The sequence below is a fragment of the Diadema setosum genome, chromosome 15 (genome assembly GCF_964275005.1).
Source record: "Diadema setosum chromosome 15, eeDiaSeto1, whole genome shotgun sequence".
NCBI classification, from domain to species: domain Eukaryota; kingdom Metazoa; phylum Echinodermata; class Echinoidea; order Diadematoida; family Diadematidae; genus Diadema; species Diadema setosum.
The window spans coordinates 35992652-36013294 of NC_092699.1; the positions used below are offsets into that span (position 1 = coordinate 35992652).

General features: G+C 37.6%; 1 protein-coding gene across 1 annotated transcript; it reads right to left on the bottom strand.

The window, feature by feature from the left end:
* Positions 1–10237: 10237 nt before the first annotated feature.
* On the bottom strand, positions 10238–20076 carry LOC140239064 (putative oxidoreductase YteT). Its single transcript, XM_072318960.1, has 12 exons — positions 19993–20076; positions 19153–19237; positions 18307–18380; positions 17892–17951; positions 17140–17304; positions 16065–16195; positions 15502–15556; positions 15017–15109; positions 14006–14134; positions 13545–13646; positions 11244–11408; positions 10238–10366 (listed from the first exon to the last, which is right to left on the bottom strand). Exons 1-12 carry the CDS (start codon positions 20074–20076, stop codon positions 10238–10240), a joined length of 1272 nt encoding a protein of 423 aa, XP_072175061.1.
* Positions 20077–20643: the final 567 nt, after the last annotated feature.

Sequence of the window (20643 nt, forward strand, 5' to 3'; positions counted from 1 at the left end):
ACAGAATTTTCATTCTTTCGTACTGTCTTGATGGTTACAAAATAATATTGATACATGTTAACTAAGAATACCGTCAGTTTAATTTCATTATTCGAACTAGCTTCCCTCTTTTCGTTCCTGTGGTGTTATGCTAGCCTTAAAATTGTCATCAATTCAATCACTAACAAGATGTATTGTAATTAATCATACGACATCAGAAATTCAATCCGAATTTCAACTGACAAAATACAATGGATATGGCCTACACTAAAAATATAAGTCTCTTTTGCGTTTTCGGAAAAGGCGTTCCTTCGTAGACTACTGTGATGTTGGAACATTGTTTCCAAAAGGGAATTTTTTCTTCAGATTTCTTTCATACATCTCATAACCTGACTTGCTCGATACATGTATTTAACCCGTTGAGGACGAGTCCCGAGTATACTTGGGCAGGTGTCTATGGGAAATGCGTGTTGTAGCAAAACAAGTCCATTCTCAATGGGTTAAGGAAATTCTGAACATCTGACATCTGGTTGAACAATATGTGATCTATTGTCAATATCCTATAGCAAATCATTTAAAGGACGTATAGGTCAGTATGATGTGCCTAGCTGTTTTCCAGTGTGTGAATATAAACATAGACGGGTCAAATAAGTTACATAATTCCTTTGTTAAGAGAGATCTATCGCATCTTGTTCTTTCTGTCCTTGGCTTCTTCATCATTGCATGTCAGAAGCTGGAAGTTTTAATCGGTCAGATTAAGGGCCAGATTGTGTCATCTGTGCCTGTGCAGACCTCCAACGATGTGTGTAAATTAGTAACCGTGCACTGAATTATGCTCATTTATTTGAGGGAATTGATCAAAACTCGGTGGAAAAATCAATCAAGACCATTAGGCTTTCATATGCCTATAAAAACGAACACAATCATGACGACAAGTTGACACGGATAACTTCTTTTTTTTTTTATTCATATTCAAGTAAGTTCTCTGATAAAAACTAAAATGCCCATCTGCCATAGGATGTTGTGCACATTCCGAAACAGTATATACAGCGAAATGGTACACTTTGTTGTTGAGTTCTAATGGGGAAATATTTTCTTCTTATCATTCGTGAAGTTCAATTCAATTCAATTCAATTCAATTCAATTCAATTCAATTCAATTTGTTTATTCATCTCAACCATCATAAAAACAAATACATTGTGAGATCAACATAGCAAAAGGAAATATTGATGATGAGAACGGGGACTACAGAAGTTCATGTTTTCTTTTTCTATTTCAGTTTTGAAACAAAAAGAATGTATTCATTTTTATGATGTATATATCTCTATGTCTTGCTCAATGATATGTGCAAGATAAATGAGTTTCTGTATAGTTTTGTGAGCATATGTATGTTGTGTTACTTTGACTTTCGGTACTCTAGTTTGAATATTTGTCAGACGAACATGACATTTATGATTATATTCTATAAATACCGTCCATGTGTAAAATATGTTACGAGGAATCAAAAATCTATACTATGTACTAACTGTGATAAATGGGCGCATGTTAAATGTGGTCAAGTTTCCGATGATATCTTTTATTTAAACTTTAACTGGATTTGCTTGAAATGTATAATATCTGAACTACAATTTCACTCCGAAGAATTAGTAAATAATGATGAGTTTGATGACAATGTGTGTATATGTGTGTACCCCGTAAGAAAGAAAGCAATATATTGAAATCAGAAATTGATGATTAAATAATAGAAGATAGATATGAAGTAAATAATGTTTTTAATTCATATTTTAATTGCATTTGTGATAAACTGCGGGAAAAAGATAAGATTGTGATGAATGATAGAATTGTGGTTCCGCTGGAAGGAACGAAAAAGGTGTTTGAATTTAAAGAACTTACTGAAAATTTTGTTCAGAGGGAATTTGAATCACTTGAAGAAAATAAAAGTTATGGTATTGATGGAATGCTCCCAAGACTGCTCAAAGCAGCCGCTAAAGTGATTGCTAAACCTTCAGCTTTTATTTCTAACTACTCTTTGCAAATCGGAAAATTATCAGCTGATTTTAGAATAGCTAAAATCATCCCTATAAAAACGGTACAAAAACAGATCCTGTTAATTATCGACCCATTTTGGTTTTGTCTACTGTAAGCAAGGTATTTGAAAAAGGAATTCACAGCCAACTTTAAAATCATTTGAAAAACACAATTTGCTAGCACAATGTCAGTGAGGTTTTCGACCACTGCACTCAACGCACACAAGTCTTCTCGATGTTGCTGAGTATTTACTGGCGAATATGAGTTCAGGTTACATGACAGGCGCCATATTTCTAGACCTTCGCATGGCATTCGATGATATTCCACATGATACACTTTTGGAGAAACTTAAACGATTCGGCATAACCGGAAAAGAGTATTTGTGATTTCACTCATATATAACAGAAAGAAAACAGTGTGTTTCAATAGACGGCAAGATTAGTGACTTCCTGACAATGATGTCAGGTGGTACCACAGGGGTCTACCTTAGGGCCTTTGTTGTTCACAATGTTTATCAATGATCTTTGTCATGCCCAATTTTCTTCATCCACCAAGCTATCATTGTATGCTGATGACACGGTCATGTTCAACAGGGGAAAGTCATTACAAGAAATAGAATCTTCGTTACAAAGCCAATTTAATCGCATTGTTAACTGGATGTATGCTAATGATATGTTATTGTTGGTAAAACAAAGGTTATGCTGTTTGGGTCAAGAAATAAAGTAAGAAATAAACCACTTAACATTATTTGTGAAAAGAGGAGTCTGGAAACAGTTGTAACAATGAAGTATTTAGGTGTAATTCTAGACTCTCATTTAAGTTGGTCTAGTCACGTGGATCACATTGTTAAAAAAAAAAGTATCTAAAACATAATTATGCATGTCTCCTCAAAATTAAGCCATATCTAATAATCAGAAAACATTAATTGATTTGTATTTTTTCTCTAATTGTCCCGTATCTGGATTACTGCTGTATGGTCTGGGCAACAAGACTAAAACATGTACGCAAAGACTGCAGAGATGCCAGAATAAGTTTGCTCGGCTGGCCTTAAATGCCGATGAATATTCCCCTCTTCTTCTCCCCTGCTGAAAACGCTTCGGTGGCAATCAGTCGAACAAAGAGTTAAATACCAGCAATGTATAATGGTTTACAAGACTTTAAATGGCAGAGTGCCGGCTTATCTAAAACCACTCATTACCATTAGACCAGTATACTACCATACCAGATACGCAGTCAACAGCCCCCTCTCTGTGCCTGCACCACGGACAGAATATATGCGAACATCCTTTTCTTACCAGGGAAGTGCAATATTCAACACTTTTCAGTATTCTTACAAACTTGCCCCTCTTTTGAAAGATTTAGACAATTATGCCGTCAGTTGAGTTACACGTTTTAAACAAATACATATTATCATACAATAGTTATTTATTGATTGTTTTAAAATTTTTAAAAACTTTTTTAATGATTTTTAACGACTTTTCTCTTTTGGTTCCACTAACCCCTTTTATGGTATTTTAAACTCAGTTTTTATCTTTGGTGTGTCATTACAGTAATTACATATTTTTTTTTTGATAATATACTTTGTCTATGCCGAATTCAGTATACATTTTATGTCAGTCTCCATAGTCAAGTATCTTTTTAAGCGTGTATTGTTTGTGTATATAAGTTATACTTGTATGTGATTTTTTATGAAGTCTATTGTAATCCAGTGGTTTATGCACAGGGTTCCCCTGGAAAGCAGTTGCGAAACTGAGGGGACTACCCTGTTTAAACATGACGGAATAAATCATAAATAAATAAATATACATACGTTGAAGACTCCGATGGACACGCAGTGATCGCACAACACATGAACACTGTAGGCTATTATAAACGGTAAACTAGAGACGAGGAGAATGAAGAAGATCATTGTCAGGGTTCGTTCCGCCCGGTGGTAGCTCCGCTTCTTCCCACCTGCCGAGGGGTGCTGATTGGAAGCGGTCTCAAGATCCCCTTCATCCACGGCCGACTTGCCAAACTTTACCGACATTGTAGCCACACTACGACTCTCTCGAGAGTAATCTATGCGTAATAGATGACGTTGTGGGAAAAAGTGGCAAAAAATGTTAAATGATATTAACAATAATGATAACAATGAAGTCTTTCAATGCGTCATGTCTGTCACACAGTGACGCTCCTGGTGCAGAAAGTTCATCCACGGTTGACCTGTCAAACTTTACCGACACTGTTGGGACACTACGGCTTTCTCGAGAGTTCCCTGTACGCAGAACAGTTGAAACTATTAGGGATAGGCAGGACAACAGTGTTGATGGAGCTTATAAAGGAATGATTCAGTTTCGGCTGAGATGGGGCTTCAGGTCTCCAAAGATTTTTTTTTTTTTTTGACAATGATTTTTTTTTTAAAGATAATGAGAAACCTTTTATGAAATAGGAAGAAGCATAATTATAATTCCAAGAGGAATTCAAAGTTTATTTGATAAAAATCGGTTTTGAAATGGCTGAGATGTATCCAAAACAAAATGATCCTATACAACGTGGGACCCACCTATTATGAGGATTACTTTGTTTTTGGATATCTCAGCCATTTCAAAACCAATTTTCATCCAATAAACTTTAAATTCCTCTTAAAATAACATGATCTTTAATGTATCATATAGTGGTTTCTAAGTATTTTGAAAAAAGTTAAAAGCTGAGTCCTTACCTCAACTAATCCTATACTATCCCTTTTAGACATGTCCAATTGGGCCGATACCATGAATGTTCCCACTCAAAAGACAAACGGCAGAAACTGTTGATACCATCCCTCTGTAAGTCATTGGTGTTAAATCGTAGATGTGACATTCTAATCAATTCAAAGTGCAGAAGTCAGATCAGGTCAAACACTCAATGCTAACGGCAATGGTAATTCGGGTTTCATTGAGCTCGTTTTGTTTAGTACGTAATATGCCAAAATCAATATTACTTGTTAAAGACAGTCAAAAATGAAATAACTGTACACATCATGTATCTTCAGCGAGACCTTGCAATCTCAAGGCTTTGCTATTTCGTATAAGTATGATGTAGATACGCTCAATTTACGACGATTTGAAGGCTATTTCAGAGGACTATAATTTATTATGTAGGGGTCATTTCGAAAAGTCTTAAATGGATTTATTTTTGTAAAATCTTCCTCCTTACTTCCGTCTTATTGTAATCTCAAGCGTTCAGGCAAGTTTGTTCCCACCACTTAGGCGTCCTTTATAAAGAAACGTTATAAAAGTTGAATTCATACCCCATCTTTTTTTTTTCTTACGACCGTATTATGTAAACTCAATAATTTGACTAGACTTGATTAACGCTGGAGACAATAAGTGGTATGCATAGCTTGTGAAAATGATTAATATCAAATAGTGATAATACTAATTCTTAATTGGAAACTTGATTAACTTCCTGAGGACTGTCATTTTATTTTGCACATTTATGAACATAGATTAAGCACTATATAGGAATGTCTTTTCGAATCATTCTCCTCTTCACTTCAATTACCGTCATTGATCATACTAATACTGTAGATATGGAGATTTTTCTCGGTTTTCAGACTTTATCGTCTTGCTTTACCATGGTTCATTTCGAATATAATAATTAAAGGGCTCTATTTCTTTTCAATGCTGTGAATGTGATATGGGCACTCAGAAATATTTGAAATATCTCCAAGAAAATGCAACGAAATGGCCCCATGAAAATACTTTGATAGAATTGTTATTATAATAATTTGTGACCCTGCATCACAAAACCAATAAAAAGTTGCCAGACATGGAGATTCTAAAAGAAGCAGACTCTAAGCATTAAAATGATGTATAACTCAATTCAAATGAACTCCCCTAACCTACCTTAATACTGGAAAGAAAGCACACACTCTGGAAAAGTGTGAACTGAGAAAAGAGGCTCTGAAGTACATGGTCTATTCAAGCGCTTAATCTTTCACCAAGACGCACTAGCTGTGCGATGAAAGGGACAAAACACAGCATGTCAACCACCGGAGCAACAACAATGAAGGGATTATCAAATTAAGCTGAAATTGAGCATGTTTTATCAAAACATTTTGTCCATTATTAATGCCAACGTACAAAGCAGTAGCATTATGCCTTCAAAAGTTGTTAGACTTAGAAGTGAAGAGTGTACAAAGGATTTCAAGAAATGAAAAGGGGCCTATAATACATACCTGATCATTCTATACTCTCCCCCAAAAAGGGGTTGTAGAAAAACTGCTGAAAACACACTTTACCATTCGTGTTATGATCCCAAACTAAAGAATAGTGTAGAGGAAAGATAGCTCTTTCAGAAAATATAAAAAAGTCAAGATTGACATAGTTGACCCATTTCACCTGTTTTGAGTCCTCACGTAAAATCAAGGGGTGCGACATTTTGTTTGTTTTGTGGTGCACGGTCACATTTACAAGATTCGACATGTGCTAGTTTCCTGGGTTTTTTATAGAAAATGTTCGGTTGAATAAAAATGAAAAATTACTTAATCTTTTGCACGGTTTTTGTTGGAGAGAAAAAGAGTAAATCAGCACATTTTTTTTTTACAATAAAAGAAAGAAATTAAAGGAAATATAAAAAGAATATGAAAACAACACTAATTGCCAAAATCATAAAGTTAGATCAATTTGATATGTATCAACACCTGCCATCAGGCTATTCATGCATTCCTTTTTGGAAAATTAATGATACTGAAATTGATGTCGTCTAAAAAGTGTTAGCTATGAGAAGTACGGCTTTATGTCATTCGTATAGCTCTATTATGCGTCTGTATGTTTTATCATAAAATTATGCATGTTTTAACTCAGCAGTACAAGTTTTGACTTACGCTTTAAACTCCGTTGACCGAGTGAAATTTTATCGAATTAATTGAAACGGAACAAAATGACATATTAAAATTCGAATGTATCAAGAACCATAATACTGCGAAATTTCTGGGAATTGAGAAACATTTAACGGTACTTCCTCTTTTTCTAAAAACGGTTTTGGAATGAATTCCACTCCTGAACAAGTAGGAAAACTCACTGTTAAGAGGATTTCTACACAGAAATAGAAAACATGCAGCTGTATTTACATTTCTTCGACAAAATGTGATGAAATATAAATGCAAAATTTCGAGAGTGCAAGACAATTACGTACCAGGATTAGTTGAGGTCGCATTAGCCATCGATGTCTTCTTGAATAATTCTCGTCGAGAAATTATTCCGTATATTATTAAGTACAACATGCCTGTTGTGAGAATAGGAATGTAGCGAGTTACCAACATAATGTAAAGGCCAATATTTTCGTTGATGCTGAAACGAGACAGGCACACTTTATCTGGAGTATCAAAGCCCCTGCCAAGTATCAGTGGCAACGCATATAAGTAGAATGAGATGACCAGCACCTGACTGATGTAAGTCGCCAGAATTTGCCGGACGGCGTACGTCAGGCGTTTCATCCGGAGATGATGTAGCGGGCTCCTGATCGAGCGAAAGCGATCGATGGCGATGACGAGAGTGAGAATGTAAATGACCTGCACGGTGTAGTTAGCGAAGAAGAGAAATAGCTCGCAGCCGACCTTGCCAAACGGCCAGTACCCCAGGTAGGTGTTCACGCTTCGGAAAGTGATCTCGACACCGTTGCAGAGATCCGCCATCGCCAAGCCGACGACGAAGCTGTTCGTGTACGTCATCAGTTGACGGTTGGTCAGAATGGTGGCGATAACGAGGAAGTTTCCTAGGATTGCAGTCAGGGCAATCGCAACAGACAGGGTGCCGAAAAGGGACGAGAACCAGGTGCTAGCGTTCGATTGCCCACTCTCTGCTGTAATATTCTCGAAGTGATCGAGATTATCAGAGATCTCAAAGAAAACGCTCTCTGATGTACTAGACATTTGTGAGACATCTGACATGATGAGCAAATAACATAAAGCTTCTCTCGAGATAAAATGCAATAGTAAGTTTTCCAATAAAATAATCGCTTTGTCTTAGTCAAGGGACGTGAAATAAGTGTGTGTCAACGTTCATGTAGTATCAACCTCTTACGATCTCTAATACTTATCTATCACAAGATGGTAAATTGTGTTGTACAGCTGGTCGTTAGTGTTTCAAAGTCTGAAAAGCGAAGATGGTAGAATGTATCTTTGTAAACTAATAAAAGTCCTCTAGCTGTCCAAGGCAGAGAAGAGTGACGCGTTGCAAAAATTCCCACAAAGGAAAACGGACATCACTGGAGCTATCCACATTAGTTAACGTTTGTGGTGCTTGGAGCGTCGGTGCTCTTATACCACCGTGAAGCTCCTGCGTGCTTTTGGCTATTACACCGAAAGCGTATTCAAATTGCTGTGAGGCGGACGCAATAATGAACTGTCCAATCAAACCCGACCGTGTTTGTAATGGATCTGATAAGAAACATTCATGAGGGAAGATGGCGGGATTGACGAACTACATCGTCGAGTCCACTTCGATATGACAAGGGAACAGAAACATCGCAACTGACAATCGCTTATAAATGTACGTAATGAATCACAGAATGTTACTATTATAGCGAGTGTAATGGGAGGACGTTTTCGTGACAATCGATGTACGTGATAAATCATGGAACGTCATTATCATACCGAGTGCAGTGGAAAGATATTTCAGCAAGTCGGTCTATTATGCTAACTATAAGACAGTATTTATTTATATATATATATATATATATATATATATATATTTTTTTTTTTTTGGTGCAGCATATTCAATGTAGTTCCCTGAATTCATATTGAGGAGGAAGAATTAAACCAGGGAGGTGGCCACCTCCCTGATTAAACGAATGACATCTCACTGAACACGAAGGGACGGTGGCAGACACCCCCCCCCCCCCCACACACACACACACACACACCGCCACCACCAAGGAAAGGGGGGGGGTAAAGGCAATGCCATTCACTTTGTTAACTATTGCTATATCCGACATGATGGCTATTGAGAATGATAGTAGTGCATAGGCGTTCACACACGCACACACTGGCACACACACGTACACACACACACACACGCGCACACACATAGAAAAGATATCGATAGAGAGAGAAGAATGCGTTTCAATATGACCCATGGACGTAATTCTTTCAATTTATTCATGGTGAACGATAATTTATAAGTCGATTTTCTCTGTAGTAAGTAGTTTCTTTGAGGTCAGGTTATAATCATTTTTTTTTTCTTCATGAAATTTTGTTTTACACTTCAATATTATTAAGAAACAAATAACAGACATATCTATAAAGCTTGGAATCATTAGTGGTTTTTCCCAATCGAGATGCACATTGCATGCATATTTACAACTTAACAATCTCCTTGATTGCCTTCATATGCATATGTGTGGGGGTGTGTATGTGTATGTGCGCGTGGGCGTGTGTGTGTGTGTTTATGTCTGTCTGTGTTTACGCGTCTGTGTGTGTCGTTTGAATATTTTTGGATAAAATGTAAATATTGATGATTGATGTGGAAGCGTGGTGTTGCGGGAGATGATAGATGTAATTTGAAGTCCGACTAGCAGACAGAATGACTCAGTATCTACACGAGTAAAGTCAAGATCAGCCAGTATTTAATCAGTTGTAATATCAAAATTATGGTTCTTATACCAAGTGGTGTTTCAATAAGTACTAAAATCAGTCCTGAAGTGAAATTAATCTAATATCAGGACAATTTTTGTACCAATCAGTCCTCAGAAGTTAGGAGTTGTTTCACTGAGCCATTCGGGAACAATATCTTGCGCCCACCTTGCCACTTTCTAGAATATAATCTAGAATTTCTATGTATTCTTCAAAACTAGATCTTACCTCACTCTGTCCCAACTTTAGGTTCATTGTTTGGCTTGATAATATATAGTTCCTACGTTAATTGCAGCACAAACTATACGTATAGAGTAGGCTAGTACTTGACACTTTAATTGTCATGGTTCAAATGTAACTTTATAATGTTTATTAGTCACCAGTCTACCCCCAAACGTGTGGTTAAATAAGTGTGAATGACACGAGAATGATATTGCGGGAAATATGATTTTATAGAAGAAAAGGAAACGACAAAATGGTTACTACACTTGTATTTAATAAATTACATGACTTCCAAGACTCTTCATACAGTTTGTGTGATGTGTGATAAAGGCATCGAAAATGTTTTCTTTTTTTTTAACCTGATGGTGATAACCTTTAATGGTGTACCGAATCCTAGGTTACATAAAGGCATCACCAGTCCATTGGCGTCTCCATGGAAACGACTCTGTTCTGACGCCTTGCCCTCTCAGCCGCGAACGTGATGAGGTGGCTCGCAAGAGTGTCATCCGGACCAGTTAGGATCATTGAAGGATCATCATTCTGATAAAGAGACAGACAGACAGACAGACAGTCAGAGTATGAGAGGGGAGCGAGAGAGATAAGGAGGGAGAATGGAGAGGGAGAGGGAGAGAAAAGGGGGACAATTATTGATACTATTTTTAGTTCTAATGATGGATTCAGATGATGAAGTGAATAAATCACGAGTAGTGCAGCATTCTCTGTTGTTGTTTTTGTTGGGTTTTTTTTAAGTCCCACACTTTCCTCCTACAGCGTAGATTACATGGTTTCTTTGTTGATTCCCTTCTGTTAAACCATGAAATTTCGCGTCTTTGAGCCGACGGCGTTTTCCCGGAAAACGGCGTTGCATGAAACTTTCGCGAATTGCCTCTAGCATTCAACGTATTTTGTAGAAAGGAATTTTTTGCGTGCATATTACTCTTGCGAATCTTGGCTCCGCGCTTAATTCGCGACAATTTTTATCCACGTAAAAAAAAAAAAAAAAAAAAGCCTGGTTTTACAGTATACGCGAACAAGACACCAAACTTTTCCTACAAGCAATACCAACAAAAATACCCAAGATTCTAAAATGAACAAAAAACAACAATCCACATGAATGTTATTTCAGTTGTATTCCATAAGCTCTTATACATTATACTGGTACACTTGGCATGTGAATATTTCAGTAAGCCGGATTTTTCACATCAATTACCAAATGGTGATTCACACTCACAACTACGTATCAATCGTGTGTGCGTGTGTGTGTGTTTGGGGGGGGGGTATCACGAATCACAAACACATACAACACACACACACACAACAAAACAACAAACATATTTTGTGCTCTACAACATTACTGAGACGTTCCTTTTTGTGTGTTTAAAATGTGTGGTCGCCAATCACGGCGTATTATGCTTACAGCGACAGCTTCAACAAAGTTTTGCATGAGGAAGAAGTCAGCGCAGCCATGACCGGTGAGTCTTGTTCTCATGGGGGCGATGGACCAGGGATAGATCTCTTTGGTCAGTCTCGTTGTAAAGTCAAAAAGATGAATGGACGAACCATCTGAGTATGTCAGCTCTCCCTGAACGAATAGAAGAAGTAAATATATTGAAAACAAATAGGTAGATAAATGAATAGATAGATAGACAGAAAGCTAGATAGATAGATAAATGAATAAATAAATAAAAAGGGAGCTTGTTAAATTTGCTCCCTAATATCAACTCGCTGAAATAGAATTCTTAAAAGCATAATTTACCATTTTCAGATGAAACAAAAGCCCGTCATTAGTGCTTTAAGAGAGTTCCAAAATGTGAGTTTGGGATAGAACAACCACTGTTAAGTAAATATATTAATCCATATAATCAATGTTATTAAGTGTTGTTAAATAGACAAAATATGAACAATAGGTATACTGAAAATGTTGCCTTGAGAGTTAACGGTCTACAGTATGGTTTGATAAGAAAAAAACTGATATCCCCTCATATTTTAGGCTTTATTGCGAAAATTTTATACGATATTTTGTGATACAACAGACCTACACATATGCATCAATGTGATATCTTGAACATTTTTCAAATCACTGTTCCCAAAGGTATACAGGACCTCTAATGTTTCGTTGCTATGGAGAAAATCAAGTTGCTTTATTTCAGTAGGCCGATTTTTTTTCATTAAAATCCTGGCAAAGTTTATGTATTTATTAAAGCTGTCTATTTCCAATTCTCTCTCTCTCTGCTCGGCTGTCCCTCGCTCTCTCCCTCTTTTACAGATAAAATCTCAACTCTGATGGTTTTGTAATATTACATGGTACAAGTCAATACAGCGAGCTAATTTTGCAAGTAAATAGCGATGATTTGTTGATTATGGAGACGTTTTGACGGGAAACCAGCCTTTGTTGGTTTTCTCACTTTGTTTGTTATAACGAGATTGACAAAATTGGCAGCATAATAATACTAACTCTCCAACCACGCTACAGAGATTCAGGATCAGGCATTCATAATTCTACTTAACACAAATTACAGACCCGAACATGTCATACATGTGGCTCAAGTTGCAAGTTCATCATACTCAAGAATGGATGGCTAGTCTGTGACAACATGATTATGTGACTGATGCTTTCGATATCATTAGCGGTCCTTTCCATAATTAGACGTGGAGATGATGGGTAGTCAAAGAGAGCTTGTCTTTTGGAGCGACAAGAACCTTCCTTTCTCCTTCATTTTTTTTTTTCAACTCAATGTTTACATTATGTAGACCAACAGACCGAATTTTTCTAATGAGTATAGCGAGTTTATGAGTTGACTAATAATACGTACATACCTTCAAAAAGGACTTTCCAATATATTCTATATTCGAACCCTCCCCCCCCCCCAAAAAAAAAACACGTTATAAACAAGAATTTCTCACCTGCACGAAAGGATTTGATATGTAACAATAGTCTGTAGTCCTACTTGTTGGCGTTCATGTATAGTAACTTTATGCGTTTCCGTTTTAACGAGACTTCGTTTTAACGAAAATTCTCCCCGTCCAGAGAGACCTATCTCGTTGTATTAGGGTTCGCCTGCAATTACTGCTTCGTTTCGTGACCATACACCTAGCACTTACATGTCACGATATGTTAACAGCATTAAAGCACGTAATACATGTCCCTCCTAAAAATCATGAAAATCAAGTGAAAATTCTTATTAGACAGCCCAATACTGTCTATGGAAAATGGTGCACTATGTCATGAATAAGGTCTCAGTAAGAACACTAAGGAGTTGAATCTGCTTCAGCTCACACAGAGGCGCTGTTTGCTGGCCTCACGACAATGGGGTCATCCCACAAGACCAACACCCACGAGTCAAACAGCCCATGAGTTCGACACTAGGTGAAAACAGCCCACGAGTTCGACCGATACAACACGGGGCTTATGGTGTCGGTCTCGTGGGCTTTGTTAGCTTTAGTGTCGAACTCATGGGCTGTATTACTCGTGAGCTGCACGACTCGTGGGCTGTATGACTCGTGGGTGTTGGTCTCGTGGCGTGCATCCAAGACAATCCCCCTCTCCCGCTAAATACCGGTTAGTGACATTGTTAGAAAAAAGACTAGTGTTAGCATTTGGGATTGGCATGTATAGGCCTATGGTCAGGATTAGGTTCAGGGTTAGGACTAGGGTTAGCAGTTAGGGGAAGGGTCTGGGGTAATTGTCCAGGGGATAATTGTCCTAGAACCTAAATACCTTTGTGCCGAATATCCGGATTTGTCTCTCGCCAATCTTCTTGGTGAATGCTACCATTGTCAGTGATGCTGTTCTTCCACCTTCGAAGAACATATTCACAACCTTGAGGGAAACAAAGAGTTAAAGAATCAATATGAAGCTGACCATCGTAAGGAATAAAAGTAGAAAACAGTCATGCAAATAAACAAACGCACAAACCGTGCACAACAGGAAGAATGTGTTGCTACAAACTTTGCGTTTAAACGCAACTTGCAACTGATTGTCACTGGCCAATCAAAATCATTGTTGCATGCATGTCTTCTTAATAGGGCAGACCCTGAGCCAATCAGAATGGTTGTTTCAAAATTAGCAATTATTTGCAATTGATTGCAACTTTCTTGCAACGGGGCCCAGGTCTCATAAGAGGAGCTGATAGTTCAACATCTGCATTAGATTAACTCCTCTACACACATCATATTCACCTGGTTGTCACACACGTCGTTGTCGCTTTCGTACACGCATCTCCCGTACGGCCCGGTCTCCAGAGCCTTCTTGACCGATTCTGGTGTCGGGACGTCTGTTAAGACCGAGACCGGCGGTCCAACATTACCCTGAAAGGAATCACAGTCAATGCAAATATTGCTGTCTTAGGGGTGTTGCAAGAAAGTTGCAATTAATTGCAACTCGACTTTCTTGCAACACCCCCTTAGTCCATTAAACGTTATAAATCCGGTTAATCATATCCGGATCTATAGTTCTTGCAAAGAGTCAAGGTGTATATCCAAGAGACCCCTGATTGTGATCCGAGTCAATGAAAATAGTCGATTTGGTTCTCAATTACATGTAAGAAAAAATATTCAGGAGTTATATCTCACTCCATTTTCCATCTCTTTGTTGTTGTTGTTGTTGTCATACCCAAACAGATGTTTGCCAACAGAATCAAGCATTTCTATCATTGTCTTGTACAATCAATAAATTCATAGCATTCTACAGATGATAACGTTAAAAAAAAAAAGCCGAAAGCAGTACAGCAGTAAATTAGACATGAGAACGACATGGAAAATCACGCTTGACCAAGAAGTTGTGGTGGCTTTGTTCGTGTTCATTTGCATTCATACTGCAATGTAGTGTAGATACTTCTGCTATAGACTTCTTATATGACACCTAATAATTCATGGATTTCTTGTCCTACTTCACTTTTATTTTCGTATATGAATTGTGATAAACATAATAACTATTTATCAAGCGCTTATTATTACAACGTTTCTAAGCGCTGAGCGTCTCGGAGAAAATTTAGGAAGGGTACAAAATACATCAAATACACACATTTTAAATTATAACTTATGGAACGAACGTAACACACACACACACACACACACACACACACACACACACACACACACACACACACATATATATATATATACATATATAATAAATCAATACAAATTGCATGTCATGAGTGAACAATACATAATGAATAATACACCTACCGTGAGTACATTTTCAAGGTAGAGTTTCTTCGCTGAGTATGGACATGATGTCTCGATACTACAGTCCGTACATCTCGATCCGGCTCCCACTGGCTGTGTAAGATTAAAAGAGGGAATCGATCGAGAATTACAGGAACACTGCAACATCAAAGCGAAGAAAGAAAAATACATGAGGGAATTTCGCTGTGCACAGAGTAAAATTTTACCGAAACTTTTTTTTTTCATTCTACTGGCAGTGACTGGGAAAGGATATCAGTAACATCAATGTAATAGAAAAGACACGATTTATGATTCTCTTACATACAGACCTAGTTTAGTCATTTGACATTTCGAATGAGCAAGAGAGGCTCATCTTAGATAAGAACCAGTATTCAATATTCAAATTTGCAACAGGCAACCATTCTTGTATCGCACATGCATTTCCGCTTCCGGGATATTGTAGAATCAGTCTGCATACCATTATTACCTACTCAACAACATCAAACCTTATTTTCCCGTCGAAAGTGTTGTAAGGATCCAAAGGATGAAATCCGCTGACACCTACAGGTGGGATAAAAACAGCAGAAAAATACATTTAAAAGATTTACAATATTCATTAGTTACCCAAATCTACCACTGTTTCAAATTTGCGGCGAGGAGAAATTAGATTTGTTAAATGTAAGAATTCAGTATGCAGGGGATATTATGCAGTGTACATACAACGCAAGGCGAATGCCAAATTACGTGTTAAACGGTTTCCCATGTATATAGCCTCGCAATTTCTGACAAAATCTGAATAAAACCGTATGGTACGATGTACAAGGCAGACCCTAAAATTGCATTTGATACTAAATTGTGTCCAAATATTTAAGCTTTAGTGTGCGTTATACTTTTTTTTATAAAATCAATATGATACCAGCGAATATGTCTTCAAAAATTTCTTGCCAAGCATGTGAAAGTTGATGAAAGAAGGCGCATACCATGGGAAAGGGTTGAATTCCATATCGGGGTTATTCTGGATACACACATACAAATCATTAGTACAGACTGAAACGGGCAAATTGTTTACTTATTTTCCCCCATCCACCAATGTATGAGGTCAACGTCGTGCCAGCATTTTGCGAGCAGCGAGAAAGTCGAGTCATCTTCCCTGCGCCAGTTGCCGCGGACGAAGGAGTGTGCGAAGTGATAGAACCCGATCTTGCATGAGGGTGGCAAAAGGAAATATCAGGGCCCCATTTCATTAAAAAGAAAAGTTGATGTGATGGTAACTCTTCCTGGAACGGCAATGGTCACGGTAATAACAGGAATCTAGTTTCCTGATTGTTGGTTGCTATGGAAAGTTGCCATTCCAGCAAGAGTTGCTATCCTACTACAAAAGTGGGGCCTGTTTTGTGAAGATTGATTGCAACATTGATCTTACGATTGATGCGATTCAAAATAGTTACGCTCGATCTGTTTATTATGTGCTTTTAATTAAGCGTAAGTATTTTCATGAGACAGCTTTTACTATCAGTATTGATTTTACGCTCGATTCACTGAGCTACGATCAATATATCGAGCATAAGATCAATTGTATAACTCTCTATGAAACAGGCCTTATTAGTGTCGTCTGATTGTTGTGAAGTGTAAATTGTTCTGTAGTTTAGTATTCACAGGGATGACAACCTTCATAGGCTACAGCAAACTCATGGATGTTCAAAGATTTATCTTTGTAATACATGTATCTCATTAGAGGATATCAATTCCCCCATCAATCAGGTGTCAGTCAGGTCTTAGAGATAATCAGGTATGAAATCATTGACGAAAGAAAAAGACCAACCGACTTTTATTTTCTACAAGAGGAAACATTTTGATCTTTAGTGTAAACCATCAGTGTTATCATTTTGTATACAACAGACAATTATTTACTCCTGTACAGATGTGTGTCTTTTCGCACAGATAATGATTTAGGAGAAAGTGGACGAATACATAAAAAAATAAATGATTACCATGCGAAAATGATTAAACTTTGATAAACAAACAAAGAACAATATATGAGAGAATTTCACTGTCTTTTACTGAGTCTTTTACCAAAGTGTAAACCGTTATTTTGACAGGTCATGAAAGATTATACCCTGATTCTACCGATGCTCAGTGCTCACCGGTTCTAGATGCTGGATGTTGACGACTTCGCCGATGGCCCCCGACATGACGAGTTCCTTGATCTTCTTGGTAGGCGGGAAGTATCTAAGGACGTGGCACACCGCTAGGATGACATTGTTCTCCTTACAGGTCCGTACGATCTCCCGGCAATCCTCCTCCGTGACCTGGGTCAAAGGTGAGAGGAGGAGAGGGTCAGAGGTTGGGGAAAGAGGTCACATTGCTCACGCCATTAGTGAGGTATTGTAACATTTATTTACCAAGCGCGTTCCCTGTGCATCTCTACTGTTGGGCTACTTTAGTTACAGTTCGTTATTCCAAAGGTTCGCTATTCCGAAGGTTCGTGAATCCGAAAATGAACTAAGATTATTCTGAAGGCTCGTGTGTACGCAGCACCTTTAATTATTTTCATTTTCAGATTAACGAACCTTCGAAATGACGAACTTATTTATTTCATCTTCGAATTAACTAACTTTAGGAATAGAAAACATCTTCCTACTACTTCACGATCTCTGTTTTTTCGCATGGTTCTCATTCCATTCTTTTCATGATCATCATAAAGTGTGACTTGAGATTATGGAATTAGACACTACGGACCTATTTGAATGTGGACCAACCATCGATAAGACATCCAGAAAAGTGCTCTCAAGTTTACTCCACAGTTCCGCTGCGTCTGCTGCTCAAATAGCAATAAAAGGAACCAAGCGATGGTGTTTTTTCTTGTTTTTTTTTTATTCTATTTTACCGTACTTACTGCCATAGGTTTTTCCAGTAGAATGTGATATCCCTTCGTAGCACAAGCCAGTGCTGGTTCCTGGAAAAAAAAACCACAAGAAAATAACAAGAACAACAACGAGCAGAAGATTAATGGAAATTCTAATGAACTCTGATGAAATTCACAATGAAAGAGTTACATTTGTTTGTTTGTCTGTTTGTTTGTTTGTTTGTTTGTTTGTTTGTTTGTTTTGCAATTCCAAGATACAATTTACGTTAACTATAGTCAATGCCTCAGTCACATCAGGAGATTGCCGACGATAGTGTATATCAAACAATGCATTACATGATTTTAGCCAGTCGCTTAAACTCTCTGCTGTAGCATCAAATTGAATCCTAACACTGATTAATAGAAATAGGAAAACATGTTCTGTAACCAATGACAATTAACTTACTTTATGGTGTCTGTCTGGAGTCGCGATGATAGCAGCATTAGCAAATTTACTCTTTGCTACAATTTGAGTCCAGTCTGGAAAGTTTGAGGTAGAGGGAGGGAAAGAGAGACAAAGTATTGAGTAGTGTAAAAAACAAACAAACAAACAAACAAATATAAAATTCAACTGCAGGTTTTCCCCTAAAAAAAATGACATAAGCATTTTATTGGGAGGTTTCTGCATGTTCCCTGCATCAGTTAAAAGTGCATTGGTTGTCTTCCCAAGTGCCATCAAAAAAGGTAAAACCCACAGTTAATTCAGATTGTTAACTCCAACATACATTTATGAAGAAAGGGATAAGTATGCAGACATTTGCTAGCTATAAACCATGAAATCTACATAATGTCATGGACAAAACCTAATATCCAACTGGACCCCATGGAAGACCAGCTTTTGGAGCTGAATATGGGCTATCCAGCCATCTTCTGAGATGGGTGAAATGAAATAGAATGGAAATTAAATGAAACGTTAATATATAAGATTGCTTCCTAACAGATCGAAGAAGAGATTGCATTAAATATAGAGAAATCAAAAATTCTATTTTTTTTATTTTTATTTTTCGATTTATTTTTCTCCATGTTAGCACAATCATGTAAAAGTAAGAAAGTTATTTGTGTGTAGCGATGGAAGAGAATTAGACTCGACTGGTCACGTCTAAAACTTTTCACGGCTCAATTTCTAGTTTCAGTCGCTTTGATCGGAAAAGCAAACGAAAGGCACAAAATCTACATCTAATTAAAGGGGAAAGGGCTGTGATAATCGATGCCTTGATCAAAGACTGTTTCTTTTGTTTCTTGACTGACTGACCTTCAAACATGTTTTCCTGAGAGATGTTGAAGACTCTTTGCATGTGTGTTCGCACAAATTTTCTTGGGTCTGCTACTCCGACAATCTGTAGAAAAGAGATGTAGAGTGTCAATAGCATCCAGTGCTCGCTGTGTATATAGTGGATTAATGGACTTCCGACTCCTAATCGGAGGACCCGAGTTCGATTCCCGCCCAGTGCTTACGTCCTTGGACAAGATGTTTTTACCCGCCATATTCCTCTCGGCTCAAGTGGGGTACCTGGCAATGTTAGAGTAATAATGGCAGGGCGTTCTGGTACTGAGCAGTGGTGGCAATACTGAAGGGGCAATCCTTGATAAAGAAAAACTTATTATTATTTTTTTTCACCCACTGTGTCTCTTTCAGATTTGTTTCACTCACAAAATATTGCTCTTAGCAAAGTTTTCACCAGTATATAGAATTTGTTGCCCTTTGCGTTGTCAGAAGTCGTGACATAATTTTGAATATTCTACATATATTTTTAAGACATCCAAACTCGGGTGGTGAGCTGTAGGTATTTGAATACAAAATACTTGACCGTATTCTACTGTTACACCCTTAATTTGTCATGATGCCCACATCATTGTAACACATACAAATAAAGTGTGAGAACGGAAAAAATTGAGAAAGTTATCTTGAGCTAATGAAAACGCTTTACAAAAAAAAACAAAAAAAAAAACACCTCTCTACAGCATTAAAATGAAACGCCAAACTAGGGCTTTTTTTCCTGGTATTAATGCATTCGCAAAGGAGTTGGAATTACAGTACTCCCTTTATATCCGCACAGCATTGTTCACAAAATAGATAAAGAATATGACTTACCTTAAGTTTGTCGGGGAAGTCAAGGGCATAACCAGCGTATACCTGACCTCGGATACCGGCACCGATCAAAATTGCAGTGACCATCTTCTCTGTTTTCTCATTCTCCACGCTGTCGTCTGCCATGTCTTCTTTTTTTGTGTGTGATCTTCTCTTTGATGCGGGGTCTGTCTGTGAAGGCTGCTGTTTCTGCGAGTGTGTACTGTTTATTTTTATTTTTTTATTCTCTTTCTCGTCAAGCTCCACCAACCTAGGAGTAGGCATGTGACAGGACTGGTCCAGCTTGCCAAATCTCTGACCTCCACGGAATGACGGTATATAGGGCAGTGGTTCGGTTTTTAAAAAGCGATAGATATTGTTACTGGTGAACCTATATGCACGTTTCTAAGGAAATATCGGCCTACTTCACGTCAGTTTCGTGTTCTAGGATTTTTAATGTTTCTCCCATGTCCATTGTCCATGGAATCTCTTATATAGTATCCCCATTGTATGTATTAAATGTCTTCCCAAGGCACATTATCCAATTCTGATAAAAATTCATCAATGACTCGCCATAAATCTTGCCTCTTAATTCTGAAAATCCCTAAAAGAACACGTTTTGATGTTTCGTTGACAAAAAAGAGAGAAAAAAACCCCAGATCTATTCACACACAT